Genomic DNA, 15,913 nt, shown 5'->3' on the forward strand with positions numbered 1-15,913 from the left:
AAAATAAAATTAACCTTGAAAACTCAGGTTAACAAAAAGTCATGGGAATAGCTGAATGAAGAAGAAGATGCACATGAAAACAGAATGCTGAAATGGTTGTACTTGCTAGTTTCCTTCCTAGTGGGGTGATGGGTGCCAGCTGACATTCACATTCCCTGGATCCTACAAACTTTGGCTTTCAATGATTTACCTTTGGTAAGGTGCAGTATGACTCTAAATTCCCATGTCACAGATAGAAGGGGAAAGAGTGGTGGCAGAAAGTCAGGATAAGGGAGCAACATAAAACTGTTTAAAGTTAAGAATAATATTTCTTTTGGGGTAAAGGAGTCTGCATGGGAAAAGGTATTTATATTTATTAGCTTAAATACAGATTTATTGGTTACAGTTACTCAATGAAAATGACAAAAAAGATTCTGGGTCCCAAGACAAAGGAACCACTACCTTAAAACTGCATTATGAGGTGGCAACCCTCCGATAGGACATAGATGATTTCTGATTAGACAAAGCTGTAGCAGGAAGAAACATGTAAAATATCATCTGCCTTCATATGCCTTCTCACCATCAAAGAGAAATAGCTGGGATCATTGGCTAGGAAAATCCATGTCAACTTGCTGCCAATCAACAAACAAATCAACCGCCTACCATCATCTGCTTGGATATTATGAGATGTCACTGTGACATCATGTTCAAAGAAATTATCCATCTTTTCATAACACTGAACATGTAACTGTAAGTTTTGTTGGGGAAAAAACACTTCTTTCTGTATCATTTTTATATTTCAAAGAATTAAAAAAAACTTTGCTGAAGATTCCTGCTTTATTCTTTCCCGAAAAATAGCTTTTGTTTTCTTTTTTCATCCTGATATCTGAATAAGGCAGAAAATCTCAGTATTTTAATGAGGATAATGCATTGCGTCATCCCTTTAGATGCACACAAACTTTAGGGAGCATCTCTTAAGAAATGAAACAATTATTGTGGCAAATGCCTACAAATTGACCTGTATCTTATTGAAAACTGTAAAAAGCAAGCAGGAAATGTATGTGACACAGTCATTTCACCAGCTGTATAATGGCACCCAAACTCATCCTTGCCCCATCCAGCATCAACCTGCTATTTCAATGGGGAAATTCCAAACTGGCCAGTGAAACACTGTATTGCTCCAGGTAGGCCCAAGCAAAGCAACGAGGCTTCAATAGGTCATGCACTACTACTACCCAACGACAACAGGGGTCTCAGGTAGCCTTAATCCTAGCGCTCAAAAATAGTTAGGCTCAGAAAGCCCTTCCAGCACACATCATGTGGGTTAGATGTGTTCTTCCTATCCTATATGGAGCCAGCAGAGTAGCCACCTCTGAGATCTTTTAGATCTCCCTTAGAGGTGCATGTGTTAAGAACAGACATGCATAGCAAGAGATCAGTTTATTTTGCCTAGTAGTTAATCACTGCAAAAACCTGGAGTTAACGCACTACCTTCTGACTGCAAACGGTTAGGAAATATATCTGTATATGCAATATTTCATATTTTCCTTACTAAAGAAAACAAAATAAATAAATTACATTTAGTCTTTTGCAGATAGCTCTGTGGAAAAATATGTTTATGGTAGTGTCAGAAAAAAAACATGGTCCTAATTACCTTTGACTAATAATATATAGCTGTCTTTAGAAAGCATAACAAAAAGGCCTTAGTGAAACATATATATGTAGCGCTTTCACAACGCTATGGATCTTGATTAGATACAGGACTGTCAAGTGTCCAGTGTGGCATGTCATATGTTGAAATATTTGGTTTTGCATTTGGCACAGTGTCCTGACATTTGCCAAAACCATAGCAATTGCCTTCATCAGTAATATTTGACTTTTGATTGAGGTCTTCTTCAGGATAAGCCAAATCTATAAAACTCTTTTTGAGCAAATAGTCCTTGTCACATATTACAGTGTCTTGAAAAATTTTCTTGCCTGCATCTATTATGACAATGTTTATGGGTACAGGATATGCCTCCAATACAGTTCCATTGGTACTGTTTCTGCTGATTGTGTTCTGATTGAAAAGAAGAAAAAGCAAATTGTTAAAAACTATTTTGAATATGTAAATCAGTATTTTTTTCAATTTATTCAGTGGTTGTTTATTCTTTTATTTACTGATATCCAAGTCACATTTATCAGAAACATTGATTAAAGTAGACATTTATTCTGCTAGTTCTATAGGAAATCACCTAAATAAAACTTTATGTATTTTTTTTTTTATTTACAAATAAAATTTACAGAGCTATTGCTTCCCCTAAGCTAACTAAAAAAGGTATAATTCATTGTCAGCAACAATGGTGGTGAATACTAAATACCAAAATTGTTAAAGCAGTTGGCTTGTTACCTTTGGAAATGAACTTTTAATATTTATAAGACCATTATGTGGCTGTGTTTGTCTATATAGACATCTGTATTTCTATATAGCTACAGGACCCCCTATGTCTTTTAGTTTTCTGTTAACAGGCTGATGCCAGACAGTTGCTCTCCACCTACTTCCTGTGACTGCAAGTCGCACATAGTTCCACCAAGTCGTACATATTTTTAATACGAAGATCCTGTGGATTCCTCTTCCTTTGGGTCTCACATAGTCATAAAACACTACAATATAAATGCTTGTGTAGCATATGATACTTACCAGAACATTTGGTTGATTGGGATTGTTGACGTAAATATACTTATGCACAGCATATGTTATAAAACTGAGTGTTAAAGTGGCCAGCACCAACGGCAATATACACTTTAACCATATCAAAATGTAGTCTGGAGGAGAGAAATATAAAATTACTATGTGCATATTCACTGATTTTTGAATAATATTTACCACATTTCATTAACACATACAATATTTACATTTACAGAACATAGATTATAAAATACTACCCACCAGTCAGCCAGGGATAGTGACCGGGTATTTAGCTATCTGTTAGTTTTTGCCAAACTGTGTACTTCATTATTCTGATATGTAGAGAACTAATCGTCCCAATTTGCTTGCATTTTAGTTGGATGCTGTACTCTCACTTTAAATCTAGGATACTAATTTTATATTAGGATCAACCACCGAACAAATCTCCATCATAACTGTACAGTCTACTAAGATTCTCCCAAGTTCTTTACCAAAAAGTGCACTGTACCAAGGGGACACTAGCCCGCACATTGCTTTATGGAGAGGTAAATGAGGGGACATCAGACTACATGGAGGACCTCTTTTAAACTCTACTAATATAACTAGATAAATTAGTGATCAGTGAAGGTCCAGACATTGTTTCTCATCATGGGCCTTATTTTCGGTGGTAGGGTGGGAATGTAAAACTTTAACGTCTTCACCTTGCAAACAAGAACAGTATTTGTCCTTGAAACTATGTCATAGTAAGCAACCATGGAGGTTTAGTAAGGTCTTACCACTTTTTGTTGTAATACAAGTTGTGTTGGACATACTGCTCTCTCTTCCAAATACTGACAATTTAGCAGTTATACAGTACTTTGTATGCGCTTCTAAATGTTCTTTTTCATAATAAGAAACCTGAAAATACAAAAAAATTGAAAGAGAGATTTCTTGCAGATTTCTTGAAATAGCATATCACATGTCTAGCAGATCTACTGCCTCTTACATTGCTGGCCAATGAGAAACTTTCATGAATAATTACCCACTTGAATACCATCATTTATTAATCAAATACATTTTAAAAATCAATTTAAGCCAATACACTTTTTTATTAACTCAAAAAAAGGTATTTAATTTTTTTTGGGTGGGTGGTGTTAAAAGTAGTCTGTTTAAGTTTGGTATTAGGATTGATATATTTGGGGCTACCTTGCATTGGTATTGTAATACTTCCTTTCTAAAATAAAGCCCTTTGATTATATGATTAGGCAAGAAGACTATTGGTGTAAGTTACACTGACCAGTGAGACACAAATTGCTCAAGGAACCCTAAGCAACCTCTGGAGGAACCCTAGGTTTCCATGGAGCACTGGTTGAGAAACACAGGTCTGGTTAAAGCTCCCCCAGTAACAGAATGGTTGTCCACTTTCTAGTTAGCTTTCCTGCCTGCACTGAGGCAGCAGACTGACTGAAAAGACCAAAGGAACAGCTGATTCTTATCTATAGGGAGCTATAGAAGATCTTATGATTGAGCTACCCTACAGGTGTCCAATAAAGTAGCTGACACAAGGAAAAGACAGGGAACATCCGATTGCCTCATGGAATCAGGAAGGAATTTTTTTCCCCTGTTGAAGCAAATTGTACCAGGGTTTTTTTTGCCTTCCTCTGGACCAACTATGTCCATAGGATTTTATATCTGGGATATGTTTATTTCCCTAGTGGTTGAACTTGATGGACCTATGTCTTTTTTCTACCTAACCTACTATGTAACTATGAAGGGCTGTGTGTTCTATTTTCCCTGTCAGAAACAGCAGGATATCATGCATTTAACTAATAATATTTAAATCCAAAACAAAAATATAATATAGTGTACCTGCACCAAACATTACATGGGTGGGTGCCTTCATTTTACATTTTAACATAAACATTTTTAAGAGGGGGGACATGGGAGGATTAGATGGAGGAGTGTCAGGTATCAATAAACTGATCTTTCTGGTCACTGGCCTCCCTAATTATTTTGACCCTTCATCCCTGGGCAAATGACAAATGGAATTACGTAAAATAAGCCACATTTGTTTTTTAATGAAATAGTTTCCATGCTTTTGTAGTCTTCCTATGGTAATTGTTTGCTAAAAAATCTCACGAAACCAGAACACATTCTAATAGAATAATTTACAATTTTCAGGTTTCTAAAAGGTTAGGGTGTTTTGCATACAGTTATTTAGATCTAAAAAGTTTTGCTACTGGCCTTTATAGACCTAGTTGGGTTCATCTGTTTAACATTGTGTTGGGCTGTTTTAGCTTGGGCTTGTAAGACATTAAAGAAAAAACCTTAGTGTTTGTTAGCCTCAGCTGCACAGTAGCTTTGATTGGTAGGGTTTTTTTGTCCAGTTCAGTGCTGAGGAGAAACCTGGAATACATTTACCTATCCAAGTGGACGTCAGAGACCATTTACAGAGGACCTTAAAAGAGTTCTCCAAGGTGGAGATGTTTAGAGAACATTTTGCTGTGAAGGCACATATTTCCTCCCTGTTTTCAACTGTAACAGTCACGTTCAACTCCTACCCACAAGGTTGCATGTAAGTGATACCAAGGAGGAGCCTTGGTTGATGAGGGAGGACGAAGTGGTGTATCTAAATGTATATGTACCGGAGCATCATACTCAGACACAAAGTAGGGGTAGATAAAGGGTAGAAAGCAGTATACATCTCCAAAACTCTGATCCACCCACCAATAAAAAGCTGATGGGTTCTCTATGCCTTGAAGGGAACAGGGGGCATTTTGGTATAGGAATCAGTGGCCTTCTGAGAACCTAACACTGTCCCATACCTTTAAGGAGTGTAGCAACCACATAAGGGATGTGACTGGATCACAATCAACGAGGTCCAAGAGCCACCAAAGTCATGTGTCCACAGTAGCATGTAATTGAGCGGCTTTGCAATTGGGCTGCTTAGTAATTAAATATTACTGGAATCCCTAAACCTCATCCGATATATAGCTCGCCAGAGGTCGGGTAAAGTTCAAGATAAATGCTTCAATCTTGGATTGAAGAGACCAGACCATATGGGAAAGTACCACTATTGGAAGGACCCTAAAGAGATTAGGAGATGGAGAATGCCATTTTGATTGCATTCAAGCTTCCAACCCCCAATATAGCAAGGGATTTTCATTTATTTAGTAAGGATAGCAACTGCTTAAAAAGTGGCAGAAAGATATCCTGGTATAGTTCCAAGTACAAAGCAGTCAAATAGACTCCCAGGTAGGGGAGCTTTTTGGTCCAAGTAAAATTAATTTTGAAAAGTTATCAAGTTTAGGATTGAGCACCAAATTAGAATCCCCACAAAGGAATTTTGTACCTCACTTGAAGTCACTGGAGAACCGGTGAGGATCTGGGGAGATGAACCTGGCGAGGGTTAAGAAGAATCCTGAGAGTCCGGAGTAGGAAGGGGGATCACTAAAACACTTTCTGGTGGTCTCAGGCAACCATTTGAAGATGTACAGGTGCAGACCCTATGGACCTTGTTAGGTTCAAGTCTGTCTAGGGGCAGTTCAGGAGCTTTTTCTGTGGTAAGTCTGTAATGGTGCTACACAGCTCACCAATAGAATCAGGGGTTCCCCCAATACGCAGGTTACTGCAGCATGATTGGGTTTTCCAAATCTTCCTGTTTGTCACACAGGTTAGAAATTCCATTCTGTAGGCACTCTAGATCATCCTCATGTCCCTCCAAAAAAGTGGTCACATCATCCATGCAAGATTCCTAACATTAGTGTGATGCCCAATCTCTTTAATCTCTCTCAGAAGTTCTGCAGCTAATTTCTGTGTATCCTGGAAGGTCGCATGCCCCACCACAAGAGGACATTTATCTACCATAGAGAGCTCACTAGTATCCACTTGTTCATTCGAGCCTAGAAAGAGGAAGGACTGGATGCATCAGGTGTGTAGTTTTCAGGCAGATCAGCATCATCTTGGAGAGGCTGTGGCTGTGCGGGCCTTAGTCACTCTGGGGTCCAGTCTTAAGTTTTGCAGGTGGACTCATCACAGATGTGTGCAGCAGGAGCTCCAATCCTATGGGAATCCAGGTGCAGCAAGATAGTTGAATTACCGGAGCGCTACTCAGTTTTACCCTAGGCCAGTGCGGAGCAAGCTCAAAACGCAGCCATCTTAGCTCACTGTGTGCATGCGACCCCCCACATTATCATTTTTAACTAGTTAGATTTGTGCCTTAAGGCTCAATTAACATACATTTGGGTCACCCCTTTAAACTTGATCTAATTGTGTATCTGTTTTTTTAAGGTTCATGAGATGTTTATTGCTTATAGCTCCCAGGTATCATCCCATGTAATGGCTTATGTATCTATAATAAATGTTCTATGCAGCCTGCCAGCCTCATGTTTCCTCCTACATTCCAAAAACATGGAGTTAGGTAAATTGATCCTAGACTGTTGTAATGACATATAACAATGGTAGGGACATTCGGTTGTGGGCCCCTCCGAGGAACAGTTAGTCACAGACCTATTCATTTTATAAAGCAGCACCAACCGGTGGTCTGAGCGGGGTCAGGAGAAGGACCCTTCTGGGAGGGGGCGCACCGGCCAGAGCCACGATTCATGCCTCCCGTATAGAACGCAGGCTCAGGGCAGTGGGCGGGTTGTGTCTCTGGAGTTGGCGGGTTCTGGCATCATGACGTCACTATAGGGGAAGTTTCTTCCCCTTTGAGTGACAGCCGGCTCCCCCACATGTGCGGTCAAGAGTCAGTAAATTTAGTGGTCCGTGGGTCTGAAAAGGTTGGCGATCACTGCTATAAAGAACAGTGTAATATGTCAGCATTATATAAATACAATATATTAATATTAGGTAGAATAAAAAAGTACAGGAGCAGTTACAATTTAGTTAGTAACCATTTAGATGTATACATAGGATAATAGAATCAGGGCTTATTGTTTACTTTATTCAAGTTGGTCATTTTATGTAGCAGTAAATTCACAACTTACTTTTGTTTCTTTGATGTGTACATTATTGAGGTAAATGTGATATTTAAACTGAGTAGGAACCTTTTCAACAACAGGTTGAGTTAAATTGATTAAAATTGAGTTTGCAGTGGAAAACAAACTGACTCGTGGAGGTCCAAGGACAGCTGAGAAAAAAGACAGAAAACATATTTAAACTAGACATAGAATATAAATTTGATGACCAAAGCCAATGGACCTGTTTGCTTCATGTCATACAAAAACTTAGTCGTTTTGGTTAACCAAGCATTTCTGGAGGGTGAAATGGCTTTTGTTCAACCCATGTATTACTTGTGAAGCAAGTGCATAAATGTACAGGTAAACATGGTACTATTTTGAAAACATTTCTCTGGTCATTAATGTACCTTTGCAGTACATTTGTAAAGGAAAACATTTCTAGGAATTTCTCAGTTCATGCATAAAGGAGAAATAAGTTATATCTAGTTCCCATCCAAGCTGTAGTGATTCTTAGATTCAACAATCATGGTAAATGGTAGTGTTATTGTTCAGATATTCAGTGATTGCAATCGGGCCGAACATCCAACATTAGGTTCTATTAAAACCAAATAACAAGTGTTCTTAAGCTAATTTTGTTAGCTTATTGTGTTAGTACTTATGGGGAGACTAAGAACTAACCAGAAACAATGTTTCTGCCACATACCTCTTCCACCACCTCATCCCACTTCCACACCACTCCCCACCAATGAAATTGCTGATTGCTTTACACCTTGGCACCTGGACTTACTATAATATTTATAGTTGGATCTACTGTTCACATTGATCAACAAAGCATTATCATGGCTACTATATGTAACTAAAAAAACAAATACAAACTTACTTTGAAAGCGAGGTTGAAAACCTTCTGAAACTTCAGAGATGGAACAGTCCCGACTGTGAACAGTAACATTGCCATAATATGTCAATAAATAATTGTTTGTTTCATTTGCTAAGTTGCACCAAGTCCAAGTGATCTTTGTGCATTCTAATTTTGTGTACCAAATGTCACTGCCATATCTGTATATAGAAATAACACAAAATGATGTGCTGTTACAAAGCTATAGATGACAGGTATAAATATACATATAAGAAAGAAAATGGAAATAGTTTTTCTTTGTTTTTACTTTTCTTCTTTTGTTTTTGGAATAACACTTTCCTTGCCTAGAAAAGCTATTCTGACTTACTACACTATTAGGGATGAGCGAACGAAATTTTAAAATTTGATATTGCGGCAAATCGGGCCGTTCTCGCTTAACCAACATGTAAGCGAGAACGGCCTGTGTAAATTCAAAGTCTTGGTGCTGTGTGGTTTTGGATACAGATCCTCATGTGTTTCTTAACAGAAGTAGTGCAAGACAAGGTTAGTATGAAACAGAGTAGGGATAGGTAGGGATGAATATATGCACAGCAATCACAACCACTAAACCTATAAAGCTCATGGTACATTGATGTGCAATGCATACAATGAAATATCTAATATAACGTGTTGAATATTCAAATAATGCTGTTTTTGTACCTTCACTTTCAATTAAAAAAAACCCACATTTTGTACTTAAAAAAATAAAAATAAAAGTGTGCACCATTAGGCAATGCAATTTACATTCATTAAGTAAAAGAGATGGTTTGACTAACTTTTATGCTAAAACAGTAGCAGTAGTGTTCATTTTTACTAGAATCCCCAGTATATGGAATCTCTCCATCCCATAAGGCGTGAGAGCTTCTGCACATGTGCACAAAAATATAAAGTACAGTATCTACTCTATGCTTTTGTTCTTTTGTTTTGCAGTTCCTGAAATGTTTAATGCATTTGTAATTCAAGAACATTTAATAGGAATGTGCATAGCATGACAAAATCAGTAAGTATCATTTCTCTCAGAAACCAAAGCCTACCATGAATAACCAGTACAATAATATTGTGAGCACAAAAGGTTAGGTTTTGTGATGGGGCAAACTGAACCCTATAGTAAGTAACCAGTCCTGTACATAGCAATTCATCACATTTGCTTGTTGTACCAAGGGAACTTTCCATTTCTGTTTCAATAACTATTCTTCATAAATATTCATCTTTGTTACACTTAATGCTATGTAATTATGGAAAAATATTGGGTACTGCCTCTGTATTCTATTTAAGACATGTAAATACAAAGCAGAGGTTAAACTTCATTCCTATATTCTCATCATGCAATGATTTATCACTTTGTGAAAATTGTTTACCATTTCCATAATGTAATACTTGTCTCCTATGTGCCAGAATTACTCCCCTTTAAACAAAATAATATTTTAAAAAGAACTCACTCTAAGTAAGTAACAGTATAGAAAACACCTTCTGCATTTTCTGGTGGCATCCAGGTCAGAGTAGTGTTCAAGTCCAGAGAGTAGAAGCTCAAGTTTCTTGGTTTTAGCAATTCACACTTTTTTGCTAAAAAGGAAAAAACAAAACGCATTAAAAAAGCTGTATTACAGTCATTTACATATTCATCCAAATGGTGACCTTGGGGTTGATTTACTAGGAATTTAGGTTGTATGAAGGTGACTTATACCCTTTAAAGCGATGTTTCACTTGGTTTTGTAAATGAGATGAAGCTCTGCTAACTTAAAGTAGACCGAAACTAAATTTTTTACCTTACATAAAAGGGTAGACAACCCTTTTATATAAGGTAAAAATTACCTTCTTTTTTAGAGAAGGGGTTGCTGGGTATTCTTTGCAAACTGAATTATTGCAACACTTAAGGTGCGTACACACTTCCAATTTTTATCGTTCCAATCGAACGACGAACAATCGATTGGGCAAAAAATCGTTCGTAAAAAAGTAACCAACGACGCAGATGAACGAGGAAAGTCGTTGGAAACGAACGACCGGACCGACGGATCGGATTGGACGACGATCGTTGAACATCGTTCATGTGTACGGTCGTTCGTTGATCGTCCATGTTCAGAGCATGCGTAATGAACGAACGTTCGTTCACTTTCCTGTCGTGCACATAGTTCCTCTATCGCTCAAACGATCGTATCTATTGTGTGTACAATATCTACGAACGATCGTGTCGTTAACTGTATGTGCAGGATCGGTGCTATACGATCGTTCATATATATCGTGCATGAACGTTCGTTGTTCGTTTTCCAACGATAATAATTGGAAGTGTGTACGTAGCTTAACTGAACTGTGTGGATTATCTCTTGCAAGGCAGTAATTGGTAAGTAAACCTTGGTAAGTAAACAGTCTCAATATCTTTAGTAAATCAGCCTCTTTTATAAGATTATATCAAATACTAACACATAATCTTTTTATTTTCAAGTGATCTGATAATTAACAGGATTGCAGAGTTTCACCTAATAGATTTTTTATATCCAGCTATTGATTAAGTTATTTTGTGGTTGGAGGCTGGAGGAGGAGCACTCCCTTTTTTTCTGAAAGGGAATATTAAAACAATATCAAACTTAATATTTTATTAGATACATGTGTAAAAGTAAAAGAGGCCAGCCTTCTATAAATAAAAATTTCAGTTCATAATAATGCTTTTGCAAAAAAAATGTATTGTAAAATCATATATAACTTGTACATATACAGACATGCATGTGCCTAATATAATTGAAAGTCTATGGGGGTCATTTAACCAAGGGTACATAGCCTGTTTCCCATAAAAATGGCATTATTTATACACAAATAACAGAGAATCTAGGAGCTGCATTGCGCTGATCAGTGGCTTCAGTATAAGTTGATACACCACTTCTAAATGTGGTAATATAGCCTAAAAAGGGTGGTCAACAATCTCCAAATAAATAAGGTGTCTACACACTATTTTAGGATATTTATGGTATGGCAATATATCACTGATCTCCACCATGAAAAACTGAATTACCTGTGGCAAAATAAAAGTGAATTTATTACCTGTGTGGCTATGATTATCTAAAAAATGGAAAATGCAAGTTCCAATGTCAAAGTCATGTCAAACAACACCTTTAAAGGTAAACTCTACCATACATAGCTGAAACTTTAATATACTTTTGTGCAAATATACAAAAGTAAAAAATACACAGTGTAGTAAGGCTATGTACACACGTCTTGTCCTGATTCTCACCTAAGGGCTAGTATCTGAAAGGAATGAGACATGTGTACAAGGCCTGCCAATGTTGTTCGTGGATCTGTCCTGGCAGATCCACGAACGCTGAAAGACAAACGATTGCAATGCAAGTGAAGGGGAGAGAGCGCAGTGGGGTGCCGCTTGCCTGTTCTTAACCTCCCCTCTCAATAGAGCAGAAGGACGCTGTCTTACAGCACTTGTTTATTCATCTTTTATATGTATAAATAGAAGAAGTGACCCCATCTGTGGTCTTACTGATACAGCTGCCAACCCCATGGAGAATCAAAGCATAAAGAGACGAGAGACAGGGATTTTTGGCAAATTTCTTCAGTGTATTTTCTAATAAACACAATGTGATTAGCACAAGAATGTAAATAACTGTCAGAATAATAGATTCTTGAGATCACAAATATAAAAAGAAAAAGGAATAACATTTCTCTGCTGATGAAAGAGGATATATGCGATACTCATGCAACAGTCAAAGAATGGTAACACAATGCTGCATTATCAAGGTGGCTTCAGATAGAATGATTATTCAGAAATAGAGTACCTGAAACAAGTAAGCTGCATGAGTATGGAATCAAGGAGAGCATACAGACCGAGTGGTCATCAGAAAGAATCATTAATGTCTCTTACAAAAACAGCAACTGAATCGTGAAAGATCCTTTCCAACGACAAAAATCCAACATGTGTACAAATTTAAAATGGAAATATTTGAAAAAAACTTCTAACTATGACTTGAAAAATGGTGGGAAAGACTAACCGTCTAGTTTTTTTAGTGTTATGGAAATTCTTTTGTAATGTTTAACTCATCTCACCACATTTTTTCAGAATGAGTCAGCCACTAACTGGCATTTGTATCATGTAAACTTTAAAACTAATGCCTTACATGTTTGTGAACATTGATATGTAAAAATATAATACTACAGTTTTTGGTAGCATAGAAAACAGTTAAAGCTTCTGCTTTTTGGATGACCATTGTCTGAGAAATGTAAAGGTAACTTACCCCTATGAAGGCAAAAACAAAAAGGGGGCTTGAATATTTTACTGTGCTGTCCTTGTTTCCAAATAAAAGCAGATCTAGTAGCCATTAGTCAACTGGACTATATTTTGCAGCTAATCCAAGCAGTTTTTTCAGTTCTAGTAAGTATCAAGAATGTACCCCAGCAATTATAACTATTACTTGTAGGGTTATTCATGTGGCTATAATTCCTGGGCTGTTTTCAGTGTCACATACTGAATGAGCTCTTTGGATAAGCTGTGAAACTCTTCCAAAAAACAAAAAAACAAAAAAAAAGATAAACAAGTCAGATTATATGTAGCTTACTGCTACTAGCTAAACAATATAATTGTTTTTCTGGTGTTACTTCCAAAGTATATGTAGACCAAAACAATGAAGTTCTCACCTTTGTGGTCTAGTGAATATACAATTAAAAGCGTTTGTTATACCTGTTTGATAAGTGCAAAAATTTCAGTGAATCATGCAAGAAATCCAGAAATTCTGTAAGGTCCTGGTCCAGCAGCATTACTTGCCAAATGCACGTCCCCCAATCTTACATCGTACTCTTCACCTATAGCAAAGCCCTCCTCAGTCTCCAGAGGCTAGTTGCGCCATTCCAGCACACGGCTGTCCCCCAGGACTTCTGTGTGCAAGGGATGGTGTCTGGCGAAGGACTGACAGAGGACCAGGAGCCCACAGATAATATCTGCAGTACTACAATTACTTACAGCCTTATCCAGGCCCGGTACTTTCTTGACCTGGTGAAATTGAGCTAAATGCTGCCAAATACCCACTGAATTTATCCTCACAGTTATGCCCATTATGCCAAAACCTATTAACTGCTGGTTATTAGAGGTAAATCTACATATGAAGGTTTTGTGCAGCAGTAGTTCTTAGATTTGGCATCAGAAGATTATATCTAGCTCTCCTCACAACCACTGGCCAAAAGTAGAACAGTTCACTGCTGATGTTGGTAAGCAATTGAAAGATGATGTTTACCTTGATGACCAGTTCATATTAACCTCCTGCAAGGACCTACATAAAACATACGGATCTTCAAGACACACAATGCAAACTAGTGATATTGTTTCATAGAACCCCAAGGTTCAGGTTCAGTCTAAGAACATTTGATCACTTGGATCATTTGGATTCGTATAATGTTCCTAAACAGCAAGATTACAAAATTTGGTATTTCCCAGGAAGAGCCCATGTTCATAACCCGTAACTGGTAAGAGTCAGGCAGGCCAAATCTGACAGAAAATGACAGGGTCAGCACTCGATTCCATGATACTTGTAGCTAACAAATAACACTGATCTTGATCAATAAATTGTTGTCTTTACTAGCTAACTTTTGCCAAACATCCTTGTTTTATTATACATGCACTTATATATTAAACATATATATACATTATGCACTTATATATTAAACATATGTATACATTATACATAATAAATTTTGTATATTACTGCTCCCCTTCTCAAGACCTGTCAGGGCATCAAAAACCACAATCTTTCTTTATTAGGTCACTCCAACTGGAGCAAATATGGGAAGGAGGACACAAGATGTTCACGTGAGCACAGGCTAGATTGTATACACAAGTCCACCCAAACATCCACAATATATATATTCAGTTTTCAATGTATTTTATTTTAGGATTGGTAAAAAAATCTTTTAAGTCTCTTACCTAAGAGGCTTTTCTTTTGCACACGCCTGAATAAGGTAAAAACAGCTTAATTTTATGCACATTAACTTTTTTACTGCCTTTGAAAACTTTACTCACGGCTTTATACACCGGTGGAAATTTTCTAAAGGATTTATTATGTCTGTTCAGTTACAAAGATAAATTATCACTCTGTAAAGGGATAATTTACGTAGCTGAGTAAACGTTTGATATTCATTTTGCAAAAAAATTCTGATCATGTGCAAGGAAAAACAAAAATCTTTCCATATGATTGGATGGTTGAATTCAGTAGAGCTTAATCTCATTTCTTAAGCTAAGTAAAATAACCCTTGCAATTGAATATGTGAGCAATCCATATTACTGTAGTAAATCAACCTCATTGTGTTTAATTAGTCTTGGTAAGTCTCCTTATGATCCTTGTTAGAAATCCTGCCTATGTTTGTAGCTGACAAGAACACAATACTCACACAGACAGAGTTTACCTGATGTTGACATAAGCAGAAGAAGAAGTAAAAGCAGCAACATTATAGACCACGCTGGCACTGCTGTTGCCTTGAGTCATTACAGCATTTGCATGTTCTTCACATTGAAAGGTGTAGAAATCATAAACCAGCCTTTTAAAAGAAAGATCTAACACGAACATTAAAGATGGCACTTCCACCTGTGAATTAGGTACATGTGACTTTAGTAACTTTTCCTGTTACTGCTGGTGGCTAAAACATTTCCGTCACATTTCTGGAGCTGCCCTAGACAAACTTTCTGAGTTTCTGCGTGTCTCAACCAGCATTCCTCTTCTTCGTTTGTTTCCTTTCGCCCTTGGCAAGAGGTGAACAACTAACATTCAGAAACACACTACTTAGTTATAAGGAAGTCTACAGAAAGCATTCATCTACGTTATAATCATATCATGCCATTGATTTCAGCTCTCTTTTTTTTTTTTTTTTTGTACAGGCATATAAGAACTCCATACCTATCAAATGTAAAGCACAGTGCAAGCCTTTAATATCTTGTAGTGTGCTTTCTGCATATTTTTTTTTTTTTTTTTTGTACAGGCATATAAGAACTCCATACCTATCAAATGTAAAGCACAGTGCAAGCCTTTAATATCTTGTAGTGTGCTTTCTGCATACCTTTGAAGAACACAGGAAATGGAAGAAAGTTTCCTCCTGCTCCACCTAATTCTGTTAACATTCATACATTCATAGGGCAAATACATTCACAGGCCAGTTTTTTAGGTATCCAATGGTCGGAATATATTAATGCTCTCCAAGACTGGAAAAGACAGACTATCAAGGGAGAACCTGGGTGGTTGAGCAAAACTGGAGTGGATCTGGTCTAGGACTGAAAACATTTGTCGTCTAATAGCAAATGATTTTTAGGAAACCCATTTCAGGTTTGCTAAAACACCCAGGTTCTCCCATGATAGTCTATGTTTTCCAGTCGTATGGAGCTTTAATAAATGAAGCTAAATGTCTGGGCAATCTTTCTGATAAGATGGCAAATGGTGCTCTGGAGGATCACCT

The 15,913-nt window shown here is 37.2% G+C and overlaps 1 protein-coding gene across 1 annotated transcript; it reads right to left on the reverse strand.

Moving 5' to 3' along the window:
* Positions 1-307: 307 nt before the first annotated feature.
* Positions 308-15,144, reverse strand: LOC140330096 (interleukin-20 receptor subunit alpha-like). Its single transcript, XM_072410436.1, has 7 exons — positions 14,873-15,144; positions 9,922-10,045; positions 8,468-8,643; positions 7,615-7,757; positions 3,424-3,544; positions 2,660-2,784; positions 308-2,038 (listed from the first exon to the last, which is right to left on the reverse strand). Exons 1-7 carry the CDS (start codon positions 14,913-14,915, stop codon positions 1,718-1,720), a joined length of 1,053 nt encoding a protein of 350 aa, XP_072266537.1. The 5' UTR covers positions 14,916-15,144; the 3' UTR covers positions 308-1,717.
* Positions 15,145-15,913: the final 769 nt, after the last annotated feature.

The sequence above is a fragment of the Pyxicephalus adspersus genome, chromosome 4 (assembly GCF_032062135.1).
Source record: "Pyxicephalus adspersus chromosome 4, UCB_Pads_2.0, whole genome shotgun sequence".
In the NCBI taxonomy this organism is placed as follows: Eukaryota; Metazoa; Chordata; class Amphibia; order Anura; family Pyxicephalidae; genus Pyxicephalus; species Pyxicephalus adspersus.